Source organism: Narcine bancroftii, chromosome 9, assembly GCF_036971445.1.
Source record: "Narcine bancroftii isolate sNarBan1 chromosome 9, sNarBan1.hap1, whole genome shotgun sequence".
NCBI lineage: Eukaryota > Metazoa > Chordata > Chondrichthyes > Torpediniformes > Narcinidae > Narcine > Narcine bancroftii.
The window spans coordinates 89,926,323-89,947,410 of NC_091477.1; the positions used below are offsets into that span (position 1 = coordinate 89,926,323).

General features: G+C 37.5%; 1 protein-coding gene across 4 annotated transcripts in view; it reads left to right on the forward strand.

Annotated features, from left to right (window-relative positions):
* smc4 (structural maintenance of chromosomes 4) overlaps window positions 1-21,088 on the forward strand; it is a 63,659-nt gene that overhangs the window by 4,648 nt on the left and 37,923 nt on the right. For all 4 annotated transcript variants that reach the window (XR_011344155.1, XR_011344156.1, XM_069896776.1 and 1 more), the window contains 9 exons: window positions 9,967-10,131; window positions 12,294-12,421; window positions 12,676-12,816; window positions 14,668-14,818; window positions 17,492-17,656; window positions 18,215-18,448; window positions 19,332-19,517; window positions 19,629-19,790; window positions 19,881-20,106. Coding sequence is in view for 2 of the 4 variants with exons in the window: in XM_069896776.1 (XP_069752877.1) it covers window positions 9,967-10,131; window positions 12,294-12,421; window positions 12,676-12,816; window positions 14,668-14,818; window positions 17,492-17,656; window positions 18,215-18,448; window positions 19,332-19,517; window positions 19,629-19,790; window positions 19,881-20,106 (1,558 nt within the window). In the remaining 2 variants the exon portion in view is untranslated. The remainder of the gene's footprint in view (window positions 1-9,966; window positions 10,132-12,293; window positions 12,422-12,675; window positions 12,817-14,667; window positions 14,819-17,491; window positions 17,657-18,214; window positions 18,449-19,331; window positions 19,518-19,628; window positions 19,791-19,880; window positions 20,107-21,088) is intronic.

Below are 21,088 nucleotides of genomic sequence, written 5' to 3' on the forward strand. Positions count from 1 at the left end.
AACAAAATTATTTTCTATGCAATGAATTGCTTTGGTTAACAACAATTCCTACATAATTCAAGAAATATTTGGGGACACTCATGAATGAAGTGCCAGTTATGCTTTAGCAGCACGTAAATATTGGCGTGGTAATAATCAAACCAAAAAACGCCAATATTACTTGTGCTGCTGCATCATGACATGGTTTTATCACCACCAAAAGCATATTTGAAGAGATTTTTTTACTGTGCAGTTGATTTTGGAGAATGTCTTCACCTATTAAGCCTTAGGTGGCTTTGAATTAGTAAAGTGCATGATTACAGCTTACTGAAATGTAAAATAAAATCAATTTATAACGAACTTTAAAGAGAAGCAAACTTTATGTTGAGTTAATTTTAAGCAGTTCTTGTTTCTGGCTCCATGTGAAAATGATATTATTGTCCAACTACAGAATAGAGGAAAATTCATAAATAACATTTTTAAAATGTCCTATTTGTAGATTTGGCTGATAGATTTCATTTTACAGAACTGTTCCCCAGTTTTCTTTTTTGACCTCATTCTAATTCTTCTGTTTTTCACAAATAGTCTGCTTTTTGCATGCTTTACTAGTTATCTTGTACATGAATGAAGGAATTCCATTTCATATATTTATATAACAAAAAAATTGTTCTAGCACCATTGTTATAACTGTAATGAAATATAATGATGTATACCATATCAAAAATATTTGTAACAGGACTTGAAATTTAATTTAAAAAAAGCATAGAGAGAAATGTATCTTTAATTCTTGTGGATTGTTTTGTGTTCTTATTATGCCCACCCATTGTCAAGAGTTTATGTAATAGCCTCAAGGTCAATTGAAAGTGACTGCTTAATTGTAACTGACTACAAAAGTCAAAATGTTAGTTTTGCACTATGGTTATAACGTTCTCCTCTGACTTCAATTTAAAGTCAAAACAGCTAAAATCGATATTGGTTAGGTTAAAATGATCACTAACAGGCAAAACTACTGTAAATCCCAACATTTCAGAAAGATGTGAAGTTCAGAAAGATATTGAGAATTTGATAAATGGAATTTGAAGTGAAATGCAAGGAATATCTTAGCCAACTTGCTTTTCCATTGTAGTTCCATTGTAGTGGTCAGCAGCAATGTGAAAGTAGATAATGGAAATAATTTGTTAGATATTGAATGATGGTTGCTGCACTGTCTCCTAGAGAGAGCATTGATTTTTGAATTGGGGGTTCTCCGTAGCCAAAGTAATAATGAGAATATAATGGATCCAAAGAACAACATCTTAAGAACTTAATAGTTTCCATCTGAAGGTTTTGAACAAAGTACATTTGAAAATTGCAGATGCCCTAACTGTAATCTGCAATGGCCTTTGCTTCAGGAACCTTTACTTCAGATTGGAAAATTGCATGATTCACTCAGCTGTATAAGAATGTTGAGGGAGGAAAAACCGGGAATTGTGTTTGCTGTTGGAAAATTAATAGACTTGGTGATTTAAGGAGAGAGAGATTGAAGAGATTTTCAGCTGTTCAGATTAATCCAGTGCAATTTGTAGAGCCTGATAAAGCAAATTTGAATGTTTTAAAGAGGTGATTATATGGATGTTATTGAAAATGGTTTTCAGAAAGCATTTGTTTAATTCTTTAACGAGACCACTAACAACACAGACTTCACTAGCTGGTGATAAATGTGGAAATGAGAAAAAGGCCAAAATAGCTGAAGACAGAAAAAATGAATATTGAAATTGTGGAATACTATCATCACAGGAGGATAGTACAGGCTGCCACTATTTACTGAATACATTAATGACCTAGATGATGGAATTGGAAGTTACATATTCAGGTTTTGAGAACAGTAAAAAGTATTGTGAGCTGCTGGATAAAAGCTTTAGGTTGCAAAGATATTGAACAAATAGAAAAGGCTGGTAAATGTATTGCAGTGACTGGAAATGTACAAAGGAATTGAAGAGAATATCTTAAATATTTTTAAAATGTCTAAGACTTTTGGGTTCAATGGGGTCCATCATGATGAAAGTAATGCAAAATTAGGACCTAAAAAAGTACTAGTATTCATATTGATGCACAAGTCTTTGAGTAGACTGAGCAGTTCTATGAACTTCATTAAGGACTCTTGGGCTTTCCTCGGATTAGGTTACAGAGATGAAATAATAGTAGTTTGTAAACTTGAGAATTTGAATGGTTAAGAGGTTATTTGATGTGTAAATTCCAGGTGTAAAGGAGCTGAAAGATAAATGATGATAAGTCAAGTCTGGGACTACTGTAAAAGTTTGAGTCATTCTTTCAGGAATGAGGTTAGGAAAATTTTGAAAGGATTACAGAAGCTTGTGCAAATAGCAAATGATGGCTGTCTTGTTAATTTCAAACTTTTTTAAGTTAGTCATTTTTTTATTACCATTTATTAAATAAAATGAGACAAAGAAAATAATATGGCTTTGGTCACAGATCAACCTTCCTTTTATTGCATGCCTATTAGAAGCTTGCATTCATTTTGTGGGATAACAAAATGTGTGCAGCAAACAGGGTCAATTTCTAAGCTAGAAAATTTTGTCGACCTCCTACCAGGGAAAGATGAACATTGCTCTACATTATGGACCACTTCCCAAATATCATTGATGTGGATTGATGAATTGCAATGTGAAAACGTGAATGTAAGAACTAATTCTTTGCCTATTTAGTTGAGGTGTATTCAAACCTGTCAAAAAATACTGTAGATACTAGAAATCTAAGATAAGACAAAATCAACTGGTCATGCGCCATCTTTTGATGATCTTTCATTTGATCCTGCCTGGCCAGTAGAGTCAGCAGTTTCTGTTTTTATTTCTGCAGTATGTAGTTCCGGTATGTCAAATTTGAATTGCATATCCATTTATTGTGAATAGTACACAAATCCAATGGTGCAAATCAAGGAAAGAAATTGATATGATTACATTAAACATTTGGCATTTTTATACAACTTTGTTTCTTGTAAATTTTATTTGTTGCTTTGAATCTAAATGAGGAGTGTGTGACAAATATTGCAAAAAGAGAAAAAATTCTTTAATTTTTGAATAGTTTTGTGCTTAATAGAGTGGTCAGAATTGTTGAAAAGACACCGACCGAGATGTGTGCTCCACTGTCCAGGCTGACTGGCGATTGTAAGGGTCCAATTTTTGAAAGTGGGAAGAAAAGTTTGGTATCGTGGCGGTCATGTAAATTAATCTTGCCAAATTAGGCAATGTAGACTTGTAGACCAATAGAGTAGAAGCCATGCTAGATCTCAGTTCAATCCAATTCCTCAGCATAGTTTGCTACTACTATTACTTTCTGATATGGGAAGAAGCTGGAGTACCTAGAGGAAGCTAGCATTGTTAGGAGAATGTGCAAGCTCCACAAAGAGTCAGTGATTGAACCAAGTTACTGGAACTATGAAACAGCAGCTCTCTGCAGCACCATTGTGCTGCTCTGGATGCTGGCAGTTGATGTAGTTTGCCAGTGAATGAGCAGCCAGCAACTTTATTGGAACCAGAACTAGAAATCTGCTTTATGATCCTCGGATGTATTTACAGTTTTGCATTATAGAGATTAGAGTTGCGCTCAGTATTCTTTGTGTCTGATGTAGTTTTTTAAAAAGTGAGGAATAACTAAGATTCTAAAGGATTTTTCAGATTGGATGTGGGGAGGGCACTTCATCTTGTTGGGGGGGTACTGGGGCTGGGGTGCTGAAAAGATGTAATTGTTTCAAAATAAGGGATCATTCATTTAAGAAACATGTTACAAAATGTAACATGTGATGAGCCTTGGAAGTCTTTCTGAGAGCAGCGGTAACAGAGTCTTTGACTATTAAGGCAAGAGAAGTCATTGACAATTGAGATGAGAGTTAATCTGTGATTGGTGAGAATATAGAGTTAGGTTAAGAGATGGGTTAGCATGATCTTATTGGGTGAGAGGGTAGGTTGAGGCCAACCAGCCAGTTCCTGCTACGTTCATAAAATGATTTGATAAAATAGATAGTTGGAGAGAACTACATGGTCAAGGAGAGAGCAGATTAAAAAATGTAGATTTATACAGTGGCACAATCTCAATGGGTTGAACTGTGACATTGGCTGCCGACTTTAGAGTTTGCAAATTTTTGCGGGGGTTCCCAAGCCTTGATTATAAGTAATTAATCTTGATGGACTTGTGATTTGTGTTTCTTTTCCAGCAAACTAAACAAAAATTGAATAAAATTTTATTACAGCCTCTCTTAAGTCAGTAGTAATTTACCTTAGAATATTGATTCCACAGTTGAAAATCCAAGGTAGAGCAGTAAGTTCAGTCAGGTTCCAATTTTCCTCCTGCCAAGGAGGAAGTGGCTACTAGGTTCTGTATTCAGCAGCTTCATGTTGTCATTGTGCCCCTTTGCTGAAATGGTTACAACATAGGAAGAAGTATTGTAAGCACTTTATTTTTAGAAAGTATTGCTTTCTGAAGGTGTCCAACGAGCTTCTCAAAAAATGCTGGGTCAGATTAGTAAACTGTGTAGAGTTTGAAAGAATTGAAATTAAGCAGTGCTTTTGGCAGCCTATAGGAATTTTCATTAAGTAATCATTTGGAGCACTGGCAGGTGAACACTTTGGTGCTGTTCAGTGCTCAGGTAAATTGCTTGCCATATTGATTCAATATTCGAGCTCTGAAGTAAGACTTATCCATGCTTATCTAAGATTGCATGATTTTTAACCTTCCATCCATCTGGTGTTGGATTGGCTGGCTGAGAGTCTGAATGTTTACCTTGGTAGTTGTTCGTGTTGTACATTAGTATCTCTGGCATGGGGGAGAGGCAAGTCTTATAGCATCTGATTCCAATTTATCTGAGCCTTTGGTTGTACTTCAGTAGTAAATTCTCATTATAGTTCCTTGAATGTAAATTTTTCATGCTGAGTAGAAACTTTGAACACTACATACAGCAGTATTATCTAATGAGAGAAAGCACATTGTGCAATATTTAGAAATCAGTGTTTCAGGCTGATGGCGGTCATGTAAATTAATCTTGCCAAATTAGGCAACCGATAGATTTATTTGCAATTATGGGGTGGAACATATTGTAAGAAAGAAAGTAGTAAGAATATTCAAAGTTGAGATACAGCAACAAAGCTAATTATAATTTTATAGATGCCATACAATTTGCTTGGACTGAACAGCTCGCTCATCTTTTATCTGAGAATTGTTAACGAAGGATACAATGCCAAGCTTGCAGGTTGAGGTGGAATGGTTAGCGTAGTGGTTAACGCTATACTGTTACTGCACCAGCAACCCAGGTCTCTATGACTGTGTTCTGCCTGTGTCTACGTTCTGCCTGTGTCTACGTTCTGCCTGTGTCTACGTTCTGCCTGTGCCTACGTTCTGCCTGTGCCTACGTTCTGCCTGTGCCTACGTTCTGCCTGTGCCTACGTTCTGCCTGTGCCTACGTTCTGCCTGTGCCTACGTTCTGCCTGTGCCTACGTTCTGCCTGTGCCTACGTTCTGCCTGTGCCTACGTTCTGCCTGTGCCTACGTTCTGCCTGTGCCTACGTTCTGCCTGTGCCTACGTTCTGCCTGTGCCTACGTTCTGCCTGTGCCTACGTTCTGCCTGTGCCTACGTTCTGCCTGTGCCTACGTTCTGCCTGTGCCTACGTTCTGCCTGTGCCTACGTTCTGCCTGTGCCTACGTTCTGCCTGTGCCTACGTTCTGCCTGTGCCTACGTTCTGCCTGTGCCTACGTTCTGCCTGTGCCTACGTTCTGCCTGTGCCTACGTTCTGCCTGTGCCTACGTTCTGCCTGTGCCTACGTTCTGCCTGTGCCTACGTTCTGCCTGTGCCTACGTTCTGCCTGTGCCTACGTTCTGCCTGTGCCTACGTTCTGCCTGTGCCTACGTTCTGCCTGTGCCTACGTTCTGCCTGTGCCTACGTTCTGCCTGTGCCTACGTTCTGCCTGTGCCTACGTTCTGCCTGTGCCTACGTTCTGCCTGTGCCTACGTTCTGCCTGTGCCTACGTTCTGCCTGTGCCTACGTTCTGCCTGTGCCTACGTTCTGCCTGTGCCTACGTTCTGCCTGTGCCTACGTTCTGCCTGTGCCTACGTTCTGCCTGTGCCTACGTTCTGCCTGTGCCTACGTTCTGCCTGTGCCTACGTTCTGCCTGTGCCTACGTTCTGCCTGTGCCTACGTTCTGCCTGTGCCTACGTTCTGCCTGTGCCTACGTTCTGCCTGTGCCTACGTTCTGCCTGTGCCTACGTTCTGCCTGTGCCTACGTTCTGCCTGTGCCTACGTTCTGCCTGTGCCTACGTTCTGCCTGTGCCTACGTTCTGCCTGTGCCTACGTTCTGCCTGTGCCTACGTTCTGCCTGTGCCTACGTTCTGCCTGTGCCTACGTTCTGCCTGTGCCTACGTTCTGCCTGTGCCTACGTTCTGCCTGTGCCTACGTTCTGCCTGTGCCTACGTTCTGCCTGTGCCTACGTTCTGCCTGTGCCTACGTTCTGCCTGTGCCTACGTTCTGCCTGTGCCTACGTTCTGCCTGTGCCTACGTTCTGCCTGTGCCTACGTGGGTTTTGTCTGAGTGCTCCAGATTCCTCATACCCTTTGAGACATAAGGGGGTTGCAGGTCAATTGGGTGTTTTTGGGCATCACGGGCTCGTGGGCTGGTTATTGTGCTGTATGTCCAAATTTTTAAAAAAATTTCGTCTCAACAATAGCCCATTTTAGCATAGTCTTGTTTCACCATGTTGGCTCTTGTTAGTTACAGCGTTGTCCCTTTCTTTTCCACTGCAGGAGGTGTTCAATTGCTCTCATGCTAATGAAGGGCTCACTATAAAAGTCTGTAAAGTGTACCTCAGATACTAAAATGTCGTTTTAGTGCTGAATACCTGTGTTTTCATGAGAATGCTCTTGCTAAAGTCACAATTGCGACGAAGGGATCTGACATCCTTTATTTTCTGCTCAGCTGGCCATGGCACTCTAGTTCTATTTAAACAAGGGTGTATTAGCTGTTCCTATTGATTGAACTAAGGGAGGCAATGATGCAAGAAAATTAGATGAGAGCTCTTTGGATATCTAAGGGGTTGCTTCCTAGCTTTAGAAGTGTAATATCTTTTGCCTTTTTTTGTATCTTGGACAAGTTATCAGTCTGCATAGATGCTGAAAGATCTCACCCATTAGTAGTTCATTAGTTTGTAAACAAGGAGAAACTGTCATGAAAAAAAATACATGCTTCGGGGCTACAAAACAAATTGTCTACCAGACTTCAACCAGACTTGGGTGTCGTATATAACAATACAGGTGGTCCCCTGCTTCTGATTTTTCTAAGTTACGATGGTTCAAATCCGTACTTTCAGTTTTGAATTCCGATCTGTTCCAAAGCTTGCGATATGCAGTATGCTACTCTCCCACGATGTTGGGCAATGGCAGCATCACACAAGAGTATCATACAGCATACTCTTGTGATGCTGACTCGACCACGCTTGCAGTCTGTAGTGATCCGCGAACGAGTGCACTGTAACCAACCCATCAAAAATGGTAGGTCCGGTATTCTTTTTTGGCTTATGATTTTTGCCAGAATGGAACCCCATCATAAGTTGAGGAGCACCTGTACATGATGGGTACTTATCCCATCCTTTTGCAAGAAGGAAGAGCTTACTCCTCAGCCACTAGAAGACTACTGCAGATAATAATAACCAAAAGTGTCAAATGATATTAAAAATTTGTTGACTAATTAGAAACTGATTAATGATCCATAGAAGCTTTTCGCCATGCAGGACTTAGTAATCGCCTATTACTGATGCACAGTGGTGGCACAATTGCTTTGTGACATTCTACCTGTTTGATTTCCAGTTGTTGAAATTATTTTTGAAAGCTTTGTTTTATTGTTAGAGCTATACTTATTTAGATTGTGGTATCACCAACTTGAATGTAAATGTCAGAAAGGGCAGTTAAAGGTTGTAGTAGTCTCATCTCGTGTCCACTGTTAAGAACTAATGTCGCTTTTACTCTGTCGACCATTTTCACCAGCTTTAATTATGACTTTTATCTCCAGAAGTTTCTGTGGGCATTGATGTTACCCATGACATTTTCATTTTTTGATTACTGTTTTTTAGAAAAAATAAATCTTGTTAAATAGGTTCTGTTCTGATGTGATTTACAGTATCTTATTTAATTTCCGTATGTTGGTGCTATTGATACCTCCTCGGCAGGTCTAGGTTTATAAAACTATCACTACCTTGCCATTCATAAAGTCTTTCAGTTGTCAGTTTATCCAAAATGCTTATTTTTTCTCTGCTTTTTGCCAAGAACCTGATGTTTATTTTCCAGCACACAACTTACTTTATAAGTAGATACAAGTAAATGACGATAGCAGGATCAGAAAGATCCCCAGAGCTCCAACGTGGACATTCCTGCTGTGTCCCAGTAGCTTTGTCTCTACAGGATAACTAACAAGTCTTTTAAAATATAATACACTATAAATATGGATGAATACCATAAAATATTAACTAGAGAAGTTGGATCAGAATATCTATTTGGATGTGGTTGTGAATAGTGTCGTTGCTTTATAGGCAAGATTTTGGCTATTTGGAAAACCTTTCTTTTCTTAAAATTTTTGAAAGAATTAGATCATACATTGGCCATATATAATTCCATAAAAATCAGTTTCACTTCTGCCTATTTTTGCCTAAAGTCTTAATTTTGGCAGAGTATATTTTGACAATTTCTATTATTGCGTTTTATTGCTGCTCCAATGGCATTTTGTTAAATTATCAGATTCTTCAGTGAATTTTTTACTTGTCTGGATTGTGGATTTAATTGTAGTTACTAAAAATAAATACTAAATTATTAAAGAGTAAAATATATCAAGGAGTTGTTAATAGTAAAATTGTATGGCAAATATGATGTGTATCCTAAAATATTGACTTTAACCAGTAAATTAAATTCAACACGATTTGTTTCCAAAATTCGATTAATTATTGCAGTACAACCTGTTAGAAAAGGGTTCACCAGCTGTGCATTTCTATATATTGATAAAAGGACCTGTTTCTGATCAGTCTGTCAGATGTAGACAAGTTGGTAGAATACCGGCTAATTAGGGAATTGCATCATTTGCATTGAGTAATTTTGTTTTTCTTTCAAGTGATTATTGGATGTAAGACAGGATGCTCCAATATTAAATCTAGCCAATATTTGTAAAGTTTAAGATCTTGTAATATATGGAAAACTGTTAGTTGGTAATTCTGATTTTGTCATTTATTGAAATTATAACATAGGTAAATTATAAAATTAGGTCTTGCTGCCCCTTGCCTTCCTTCATCCCTGCCATTTAGATAAATGCTTTGGATTCACTGGAGTCATTACTGTTATAAATCTCTCCCATTGAAGTTGATGCTCACTATCCAATATCAGCTTGTGCACTCCAAGGTTGATCACTTGAGATTGGCAAAAACTGAAAATAATCTAAAAGATGTAACTCTCAGATTAGTTTTCTATCTAATTAAGAATAGCTGTTTTATTTTTGGCATGCAAACAATTTTAATGAATAGTTTTGCCTCTAAATCTGCAGAAGTTAATTCGCTTAATAAATGTTTAATGCTGCTACTTCCATTCAAATAATACCTCTGTGGTGATAACATGTATTAAATATATTTTTGTGTATCATATGTTTTAATCAAACATTTATATAAATATCAGATATAAAATATAAATGTTATGGTCAAATCAAAATGCAACAAAATAATTTTTTGGCATTTATATTTTATATACAAAAAAAAGAACAAGGTTCTTGCTTAATCAATTTTTTGAAAAAAATTGGTTCCTCGGTGATCATTGAAACAGCAGTGAACTACAGTTGCATTTTCATACTGAATGCAGTGGTTTCTGAAATATAAACACCAGTTTTATTTATTCTTTGTAAACATCAATGAATGTTACCAAATTTAGAATTGCATTTCTGCATGTGGTGCCTTTTTTTTGTTTTTTTTTTTTGCAGGGTGAAGTGGAGCAAATTGCAATGATGAAGCCAAAAGGTCAAAATGAACATGATGAGGGTATGTTAGAATATCTGGAAGATATAATTGGATCAGGGCGATTAAAGGAGCCAATACAGGTCCTCTGTCACAGAGTTGAGATTTTGAATGAACAGAGAGGAGAAAAGGTGAATTTCAAACTACTTGAAATAATGAAATGTGGCCTTCTAAATAAGCTGTTGATACTACTACTATTATCAGGGTGGGTTTTTTAAGGGATTAGTAGACCAGAGATTGTTGTTTTTTTAATTATTGATTCAAGTGGTTCTTAAATTCTTGGAAGTAAAATATTTAATTTAGAATTAAAGTGTTGTAAAACATAGATGTATAATTATGCACATGGTTTATTTATCTTGATTAGCCAGGGCAAGAAAGGTTATGGGAAGAAAACTAGACAGTGCGACTGAATGGGGAAAATGGATCAGCTCATGATTAAATGGCAAGGCAGACTGGATGGGCTAAATAGCCTATTTCTGCTCCTATGTCTTGTGGTCATAAATCAAGATTTTTTTTTAAATTGTGCGTGTGTGTGTGGTATGAAAACTATAGCTTGATGTCTTCCATGGTTTTGAGAGCATTCCCACAATCACTCACTTTCACTTTGCCTTGGCTTCGCGGATGAAGATTTATGGAGGGGTATGTCCACGTCTGCTGCAGGTTCGTTGGTGACTGACAAGTCCGATGCGGGACAGGCAGGCACAGTTGCAAGGGAAAATTGGTGGGTTGGGTGTTGGGTTTTTCCTCTTTTGTCAGTGAGGTGGGCTCTGCAGCGTTCTTCAAAGGAGGTTGCTGCCCGCCGAACTGTGAGGCGCCAAGATGCACGGTTGGAGGCGATATCAGCCCACTGGTGAAGCAGTCCTTGTACCTCTTCTTTGGTGCACCTCTGTCTCGGTGGCCAGTGGAGAGCTCGCATTGCATCATTGAACATATTCCATTAGTGGTTGCAATGGCAATGTTGAGAAACACAAAGCTGTGATTGTTGGAACCTTTAGTGGACAGGAAATTGCTTGGGTGGAGGCAGGGTCCATACAGGGTGTTTGACATGCTGAGTTTCCTGAGCAATTCTTTGTCTGCTCAAAGAGCAACATTATCTTTGATGGGCTGCCTCATGTCTTGGTGAGGTAGGGTGAAGCAGAGTTATAAGAACACTGAGATGGAGTTGGAACAGGATGCATGATATGCAACAAAGTTGTTTGAAGATTGGGGCTAAAGATTGCTTTAGTATTTTAATGTTATTTTTTTCTTTTGCCAGTCTGCTGCTATCGCTTATAAATGACGGTCTTCAATTGTGAGTTTACCACAACAATGATGTTGGGGTTCTTTGTATAGGACCATTGTCAGCATGTCACTGAATATTGAATGCAAGTTTTTGCAGTTACTGCCACTTACACTCACAATTGATATCAGTGCCTTGATGCCTAAGGAATAGGATGCTTTACAGCATTATCAAGGGATGTTGCTGCTTTAACGGCACGTTGAGAGAAGTTGGAATGGCCCTCCAGGCATGAGAAGAATTTCATAGGCTGGTATTATTCAAGGTGCATCTTAGTGTAAGATGCCAACAAGGTGCAAACTTGACTGCTCTTGATTGTTACATGTGTGATGGGAAGAGGCCATCAGTGTTTCTGCATGAATAGTAGCAGGATCCAAGTGCAATCTATGGCGAAGTCTGAATTGCAGAATCAGACTGCACAACTGATCTGCTTGCTCCTCTCGTATGAAACGAGCAGATGAAGTCTTCATTAGAGTAGTTGATCAAATGAAAATATCTATGAAAAGTAGATACACTTTTCCTAAAGGTGGAATATTCTTGATTTACAATTTTTGTGAATTTTGGTGAATGAAATTATACATTAGAATTTTTGGACAGAGTAAAGATAAATAGAATTTGGCTAAGTGTGAATGTGTGAATAGAATTTGTGCTCTGTTGTTTTGAGTTCTATATGGAATTAAACTTTTTCCCCAATCAACAGTTGGAGCAATTTTTCAAAGATTTGCAAGGAATAGAGATATCAAGTGTGATTTGTGCAAAATCAATTTTGACCACTTGCAGCATTGCGGGGCATTGTTGGATTGACATAAAAATAGCCAATTGTCTCAATGTTGTGTGAGTCTTTCTTATGATGTAGCCTTTTAAAGAAAAATAATCAATTTAAGTTTTATGTGGAACTATTTTGAATTATTTCAAAGATACTGAACTTGCTCAACCTGCAATGAATATAAAGTTTTCCTATTTTTGAAATTTTGTTTGCAATGAAATGGAATTTGACCATGTTAAACTTTTCATTAGCTTAATAGGGTGAAGATGGTAGAAAAAGAAATGGAAGCTTTGGAAGGAGAAAAAAATTATGCTCTTGAGTTTCTTGCATTGGAAAATGAAATTGTGAAGAAAAAGAATTGTGTTTTGCAATATTATATGTATGTATTTTAAATATTTATTTTAGTTTTGATACTGTTATCCAAGCTATTTTTATCACTTGCATTTCAAAACAATTTGATAAATTCTCAAAGCACTGGAACTGTGAAATGCTGAATCACTGTTTTCCTGTTAGTTCCTTTTGTACCAATAGGTGGAATAAGTTAATGTTTTAATAACTGTCCGTTATTATTTAGTATTTTAAAATTTTTCAGTAGTAATTTTTTCTCTATTTTCCCACAACCAACCTCCTCAGTCACGATGTGCAGAAGAGGATTGCTGATATGGGAGCACAGAAGCAAAAAATACACAATGAGACGCAAGGTACACGTGATAAAAGCGCCAAAATTGTAGAAGATATAAGGGTCAAAAGTAATGCTTTACAGCAATTTGAAAAGTAAGTCATTAACTTGTTCTCAGTGTTGGTCTTGTTTTATATTTGTGGATATTTTGTACATCAAAAAATCATTAATTTGTTATTGTTAATGCTATGCAACCAATTATGATTGCATTGTAACACCAATGTTTTTTCTTTGACTTTGTACAATAACTAAGCCTTGGTGTCCAATTATTCCTAATTATTTGATGGTTAGATTGTATGTTTTTCAGTGTTAGGAACATGACCAAGTGTGTGAAAACATTTTGGGATTATTTTTGTTGCAAGGAAGATTTTTTCTCAATCCATATTTGCCCTATTTGTATTCATCTGGTTTTTGTTGACCGTGCATTTCATTAAACAAGATGAGAGCTAAGACGATGACCAGTTGGTGATTAAAAATAGAATTAGACACCTTGAGTAAACAAATACTGATGCCTATAAATTCAAATATTAATCAGAGTATACAGAAGCTTTTTTGGGAGCAAAAACCATCATATCAGTTCAATTGATATTAAGCACGATTCAGTTGTCTTGTTCGAAAGAAATGAATCCGAATCAAAAGAATTCTCTACCCATAATGCTGGAAATCGATTGATTTCTGAATACTCTGAGGTTGAATGATGGAGCAGGTTCAACTCCTGCAGCCAGGAGAGTTGCTACCTTGTTGCTCCAGCATCCTGGCCTTTTGATGTGGCATCTGCATATTTCCCTAGTTGGTAGATAATTGACCATTGTAAATTGCACCAGTGTAATAAAATCTGTGGGAAGAAAAGTTTACAGAGAATTTAGAGCTGATTTTGTCTTGATGGGCTAATATGGCCTCCTATCTCATAAGAAAAAAATTGATAATTAGTATAGTAGTTAGTAAATATAATTATTAGTTCCTTTGTGTGAACCTACATAAATATTCTCTCATTTATCCTAATAATATACAGAATGTTATTGTCTGCTTTGTTCATTCACCAACTAGTGCATAGAATGTATCTATGTTGTATAACTGATATGATTTGAATTTTTGTTTTCAAAGACTAAATGGGTGAGAATTATTGAATTGTAATGGAACATTAATTCCCTTTGCCCCGCTGTACCTTGGCCAACTCTTAAACCAATCTTGTTGGTCACCTTGCATAACTGTTTTCCCATCGTCCAATGTTATTCTATTTTTTTCCTGAATTATTAGCCATTTGAACGTGGACTATTCTTAGTTGTACTATCTCATCCTGTATTTTCTTAAAGACATTTACAGCCTTCCAAGTGTGAGGGCAGTTGCAACTGAACACAATACAGGACTTAAGCCCATCCTGTGTGTTTTATAGGTTGACAAGATTAGGCCTCTGTTTCTGTGCGTTGTTAAAGGTTGGAGATTCTGCATTTAAGGTTACTTCTCTTACTGTTCTCTGAATTGGCATTGATCTCTCTTACTTGAAACAATTTACAAAATAAATTCACAAGAATACTTAATACTCCCTTTACTTGCTGGCTTGCCAGCATCCTCTGCCATACATTATGCATATATAACTAGTTGCATGCATGCAGTTTCTCTGATTTTTATGTTTTAAATCAGTTGGAAAGTACGCAACAACCAGTGTCTCTTTTAGCTAACAATTAAACATAGCGTAATGATTCTTGGTGACCAAGTGTGTAAAAACATTTTGAGGTCCATTATCCTGTAAATTTGAAAATGTCATCTGTAAAATCCTTGTAAAAATCAAATAATTGAGACTTCAGGCTGAAATTTTAAGAAAGTGAGGGCTGCTGTCTTCTGAATCTTGCGAGCTTGATGTGGGAGTGAGATATAATGGGATGGATCAAAGCTTTTGTATCCAAAGTGTCATGAGAACATGAAGAATTTTTTTTATATATATATAGAAAAGTGGATAAAATTACCAAGTTCATTGAAGAAAAAAAGGGAAAGTTTGCAGAGTTTGATTTGCAAGATGTCAAAGTCCGAGAAAAGTTGAAGCACTCAAAAAGTAAAGAGAAGAAATTGCAGAAGCAACTGCAGAAGGAGTTGGAGAAGGTACAATATACTCATTTAAATGTACATTTTAGATGTTTGTCTGTTGAGGGCAACATTCATCTCTATGTGACTAGTGCTCTCACTTGTAGCTTCTGTGTGTGTTTTAATGAATGAAAGAATTAAAAAATTTAAATGTTGGTTAGACCATATTTGGAACATTTCTTCTCTGCCATATGCAATGGTTCATTGTTGCAACTGTTTACTTTTTAACCCTATGAATAATGTACCAAACACTGATTTGAGTTTAACCCAACCACCAATGGCCTGACCTGTTGCTTGACTGTGTTTTTACTATGAAGCTATTAAAACTGTTTCAGTTTTTTATGTAGACGAGAACCATCACTTTGACTAAGTCATCATTGTGGTTGTATGTTTATTTTGCTGGTGTAACATTTTATTTTCGAGATATAGCACAGTAACAGGCCCTTCCAGCCCACGAGACTGTATCCTCCAAATACACCAATTGGCCTACAAATCCCATTTGTTAATGGAGGGTGGAAGGAAACCAGGCCACCCAGATGAAATCCATGCAGTCACAGGGAGAACATGCAAACTCCTTCCAGGCAGTGTTGGATTCAAAACTGGGTCACTGGTTCTGTAATAATGTTGTGCTAACTGCTACACTAACTGTGCTGACTGCCTCCAATTTGCCAGTGACTATTACTGTATATTGCAGAATTTATATCAATAATTAATTTTTCATGAATTTTACACACCCTGGAAGGGAATACAAATGATCTTTGGGGTATCCATATTACTACTTTCATCTACCTTGAGTTAAGATTTACAAAAGCTAAGAAATGTGGGTTTCATTACACAAGGAACGCTAAAAGTAGTGCTACAGATTAATGAGGCCATTTAGTTAATGTAAAATGAAAGTTTAACAATAAAAGGTTTATTACTGGGATTGAATTTTTTAAAAAAAAAAGCAAATATCTAATCTTAGATCTTATTTGGAGCAATGAACCACTCTGGTCACCATGTATAGAAAAAAAATTGTTATACATATTAATGCACATATATCTTAGTCAAAATGCTTTACTGTAGGATGATGCACCATCAGCAGTAATTTTAGTAAATCATGCTTCTTGTACTAAGTTTTTCTTTTCTGCTTTATGGCAGTTGGATGATTTGAAAAATGTTTCCGGAGATAATTTTAAAAAAAAAACAGTTTACTGGAATTGTAGGGATGAGTAGTGTGTGTCTCTTTTCTCTTAAAAAGAGAAGGCTGCACGACACACACACACACACACACACACACACACACACACACACACACACACACACACACACACACACACACACACACACACACACACAGACCAAACTGCTTGTAAAGGAAATGTATAAATGTAGTTTAATGTTAGGTATATAGTGGAAATCTTGGTTTTTCAAGCTATCTTGACATCACAAAAATAGTCATTTGGATTGAAAAATTTGTAGTGAACCACATGCTTAAAGCAAAGTTCAGTCATGAAAATGGTCCTTGAGCATTTTAACACTTGAGAAAATCATTGATTTTGGTGCAGCTTCCTGACATTCCAGCAGCCACTTGGTCAACAATCAGCACATGGATGTGAATCTGGCACAGTCATTCCATGCTGTAAGTTGTAATATAGCCCTGGTAAGGTAGCACCGTGGGCATGAAACCTATATTTAATTCGTATATATAGAAGATTGCACCAATTCGAGGATATTTAGGCATTTAAGGTAGAGTGGTGAGAAAGTTAAAAACACTAAAGGCAATACAGTAATAGGATAAGCTGCTTTATATTTTCTAATTTCATGCAAATCCTTCAGGTTGCATCTGCACAATTCAAGAACTCGGTTGGTGGTTTTATTAGGTTATTAAAGCAATAGATTTGTAAGCTTAACAACACTTGGGTTAGCTTGAACTCGTCGTTAAAAGAAAGATGAGAAAGGCTGAATTATAGACATTTTCAAACTGCTTCTATCAAAGGGGTAATTGTCAGTAACTCTGGGGCCCGTGTCAGTAACTCTGGGGCCCGTGTCAGTAACTCTGGGGCCCGTGTCAGTAACTCTGGGGCCCGTGTCAGTAACTCTGGGGCCCGTGTCAGTAACTCTGGGGCCCGTGTCAGTAACTCTGGGGCCCGTGTCAGTAACTCTGGGGCCCGTGTCAGTAACTCTGGGGCCCGTGTCAGTAACTCTGGGGCCCGTGTCAGTAACTCTGGGGCCCGTGTCAGTAACTCTGGGGCCCGTGTCAGTAACTCTGGGGCCCGTGTCAGTAACTCTGGGGCCCGTGTCAGTAACTCTGGGGCCCGTGTCAGTAACTCTGGGGCCCGTGTCAGTAACTCTGGGGCCCGTGTCAGTAACTCTGGGGCCCGTGTCAGTAACTCTGGGGCCCGTGTCAGTAACTCTGGGGCCCGTGTCAGTAACTCTGGGGCCCGTGTCTAACTCTGGGGCCCGTGTCAGTAACTCTGGGGCCCGTGTCAGTAACTCTGGGGCTAACTTTATAAGGTAATGAATGATCCCCATGTAGTTGTTATGAATTATCAGATCAGTATGTATTGATACTGTCTTTCCTTTAGGGATGTTCTGCACATAATAAGCTACCTTAGTCGAAATGCTTTACTGTAGAATGATGCACCATCAGCAGTAATTTTAGTAAATCATGCTTCTTGTACTAAGTTTTTCTTTTCTGCTTTATGGCAGTTGGATGGTTTGAAAAATGTTCCTGAAGATAATAAAAAGGCCATCAAAGATGCAACAGTTGGGAAAGAAAAGCTTGAACAAAATAAAATAAATGAGGAAGAAAAGCTGAAGAAAGTAATGGAGAGTCTCAAACAAGAGACACAAGGTTTACAGGAAGAAAAAGAGGTAAAATGCAATTTTAATTGCAACAATTGAAGGCAAATAATGTGCAATGCCTGAAAGTTTGGAGTTGAAAAGGTGAATTTCTCGATGTCGATATATTTTCCTTTGTAATGTTTGCACTAAGTTCCTGACAAAATACTACAGTATTTGAGATTTTTTTTTCATTAAAATTGGCAATGGTTTGAGCACACATAAGATTTGTTGAAATAAAGCTTGGTAAAGTGAAATGTTTGATGCCAAGATGGATTTTAACTGGAGGCTTGCAAATTTAAGTACAGGTTGAGCTTCTTTAATCTGACAACATTGGGACACGGCCATTGCTGGATCATAGAAAATAGCTGTCAAAGGTGCAGTAGGTACCTCGATCAAACCCATTTACTGAGCTAAAAGGATCAAATATATTAAATCACTGTTAGCGCAACACCTTCACATTGCTAGAGATAGGACCGCAGTTTGAATCCTACGCTGTCTGTAAAGAGTGTGCCAGACCACAGAGTGCCAGATATGAAGTTTGTACAGTATTAAATAATTTTATACATGTCAACTTGTGTTTTTGTACAGGTCAATGAGAAGCAGCTCATGGAGTTGAGTAAAATAGTAAATGAGGCACGATCAAAGATGGATGTGGCTCAGTCAGAGCTAGATATCTACCTCAGTCGCCATAAGTCTGCTTTGGGCCAACTTAACCAGTCTAAGGAAGCCCTAGCCACCACTATTAGTACACTTAAAGAAAGAAAGGCAGCAATTAAAGAATTGGAAACCAAAATGCCACAGAGTGAACAAGAATTGCACAAGGTTAGAAAGTAATCTTGTGTCCCATCTCACTTTTTGGTTCCATCTAGTCCAATTTGTCTTTACTTTTCCCCTAATAGCTTGCACTTTATCACAATTCTCCTCTTCTCTACTTGACATCTCTGTCCTACTCACCCCTCTGCTGATCCCTGTCCAAACTCTCCCACCATGACGTTATATTGGCTATCTCTTCGGTCTTGATTAAGGGTTCCTCCTAAAATGTTACCATTCTTTTTCTCCCATTGATGACGTTCAACCCGTTGAGTTCCGCCAGCAGATTGTATTTTTTTTGCTCCAGATTCCATCTTCGTGTCTCAAACTTCCAGCTTGTCAAAGAACTAAAGCTCTTCTGTGCAGAATAGTCAGTCTTCTTGCAAATACTTCATCCATTTTTAAGACTGCTGCTTTTTGGTGGATGAAGTTTAATAAGAAACAAATTTTAAATTGTGGCTGAAATCAATGGCATGCACCTTTTGAGGCAAAAAGGTAATCCAGCCTTAGCTCATATTGATGATCTAGTTCTAGAATATAAATAATAATGACAAATGGAATTGCACTTAATATTTCATCCAAATAGTCACCTTATTCAATGTTGGAATATGTAAGAGATTCTGAGAAGTCCAATGAAACTATTCCACTCTCTAGTTAATAAATCCTGTTTTTGTTTTTTTTTTGAAGAATTTGATCACATTTAATTTTATTCAAGATAGTGGTTACTTGTGTGTTTATTTCAGAAGTTTAATGTTATTAAAGTACTTTTTTTGGAATAGTTTTGGTGTTAAAATCTTAGAAGTGGTGACTCTTAATATTTTCTTGGCCCTGCATGAAGTGTCAAAATTGTACCATTCTCATTTTAAGATGTAACAGGGATTGCTGGTATTTCTAGGATGAAAAGGAGCTTGAAAAGTTGGTTCAATCCGATGCTCAAATCCGGAATAGTGTTTATGAACTGCGACGAAAGGTTGAAGAAACAAAGAGCTCCTTAACTGTAAATCGTAGTCGTGGCAGAGTTTTGGAGGCACTAATGCAACAGAAAAACACTGGTAAAATCCTTGGAATCCATGGAAGACTGGTAAATCGATTATGTGAAATGTGTATCAAATACAGGAACTCTGAATTCCTTTTGTGGTTGACTTTAAATTTTTTGTTTAGCTGTTTTGTTCATTGAATGTTTGTATTTTAGGGTGATTTGGGTGCCATTGATGAAAAGTACGATGTTGCTATCTCCTCCAGTTGCAGTGCCTTGGATAACATTGTTGTAGACACAATTGATAATGCTCAAGAATGTGTCAAGTTCTTGAAGAAAGAAAATATTGGAGTAGCGACTTTTATTGCTTTAGATAAGGTACAATGCACTTTAGAATTCAAATGTGTTTGGTTAAACTATTTGTAACTGCTATGTAATGACAACTTTTTTTTAAAATGTCTTCTCCAGATGAAAATGTGGGAAAAAAGTACAAGCAAGATCCAAACTCCTGAAAATATTCCTCGTCTGTTTGATTTGGTTAAAATAAACAATGAGACTTTTCGTCCAGCATTTTACTTTGCACTTCGTGACACGCTTGTTGCTAAGGATCTAGAGCAAGCAACACGTGTTGCATTCCAGAAGGACAAGCGCTGGAGAGTGGTAACAATGCAGGGACAGATAATAGAACAGTCAGGTATGGCAGGAGATGAAATTGTAAAACAATATATTTAAATGTATATCATATTTTTGGTTTTAATTGTAATTATTAAAACTGGTGATTTATGCAGAAAATTGTTAATTATTAAGTGAACTTAATTGGGTGCTTATTCAAAAGTCTGGGGGGGGGGGAGAAACGAAATTGTGGATTTTTTTAACTTGAGTTTTCTTGTAGTTAATGGGACTAATATTCCTCCCCCATCCCCATTAAGATCATTGCTACAATCTTCAGCAAGGAACCTGGCTTTTTGTAATATTTGTCATTTTAAAAATATTTAACAATCATACCAAATACAAAACATCAAGAGAAAATCTCCCTACAAATCCTATTAACCAGCGAAAGAACAAAGAAACACAAAAAAATCCCTTTGTCAGTGCATACAGTAAAACATATGTAGACATGATAATACCACAGTGTAAAAATATTTTCAGAGGTCTACTGGCTAGCCAGTAGTGATCATAACCAAATATTGAGGTACCTATATGCTCGAAATAAGGCTACTAAATTTTTAGGAAGCTGCTTATCACATCCTGACATTGTATGTGACCTTTTGAAGTGGGATGCAGCTATTCATCTCTGAAGACCATCTATCCATGAGTAGATAGGAGATAGACTTCCATGTTATTGTTATGCATTTCCTGGCCACACATAAGGCAGTTTCTGTGAATTTAATTTGAGAATTAGTGATCTACCACTGTGCTAAAGTTCCCCAGTAGACAGGTCTGGGTCAACTGAATGTGACAGAGGTCATACCAGAAGGGCCTCACCTTCGCGCAAATCCAGGTAGAATGTAAAAAAGAACCAACCTCTACACCACACCTAAAACATATCTCTGATAATTCACGTTTATATTGGTGTAATTCTGTGGTTTGAAGTATAGCTGATGGAGAAAATTGTGGTGGACCAATCTATACCTGGCATTGATAGTAGCCGACATAATGCCCTGACATAGATCTGA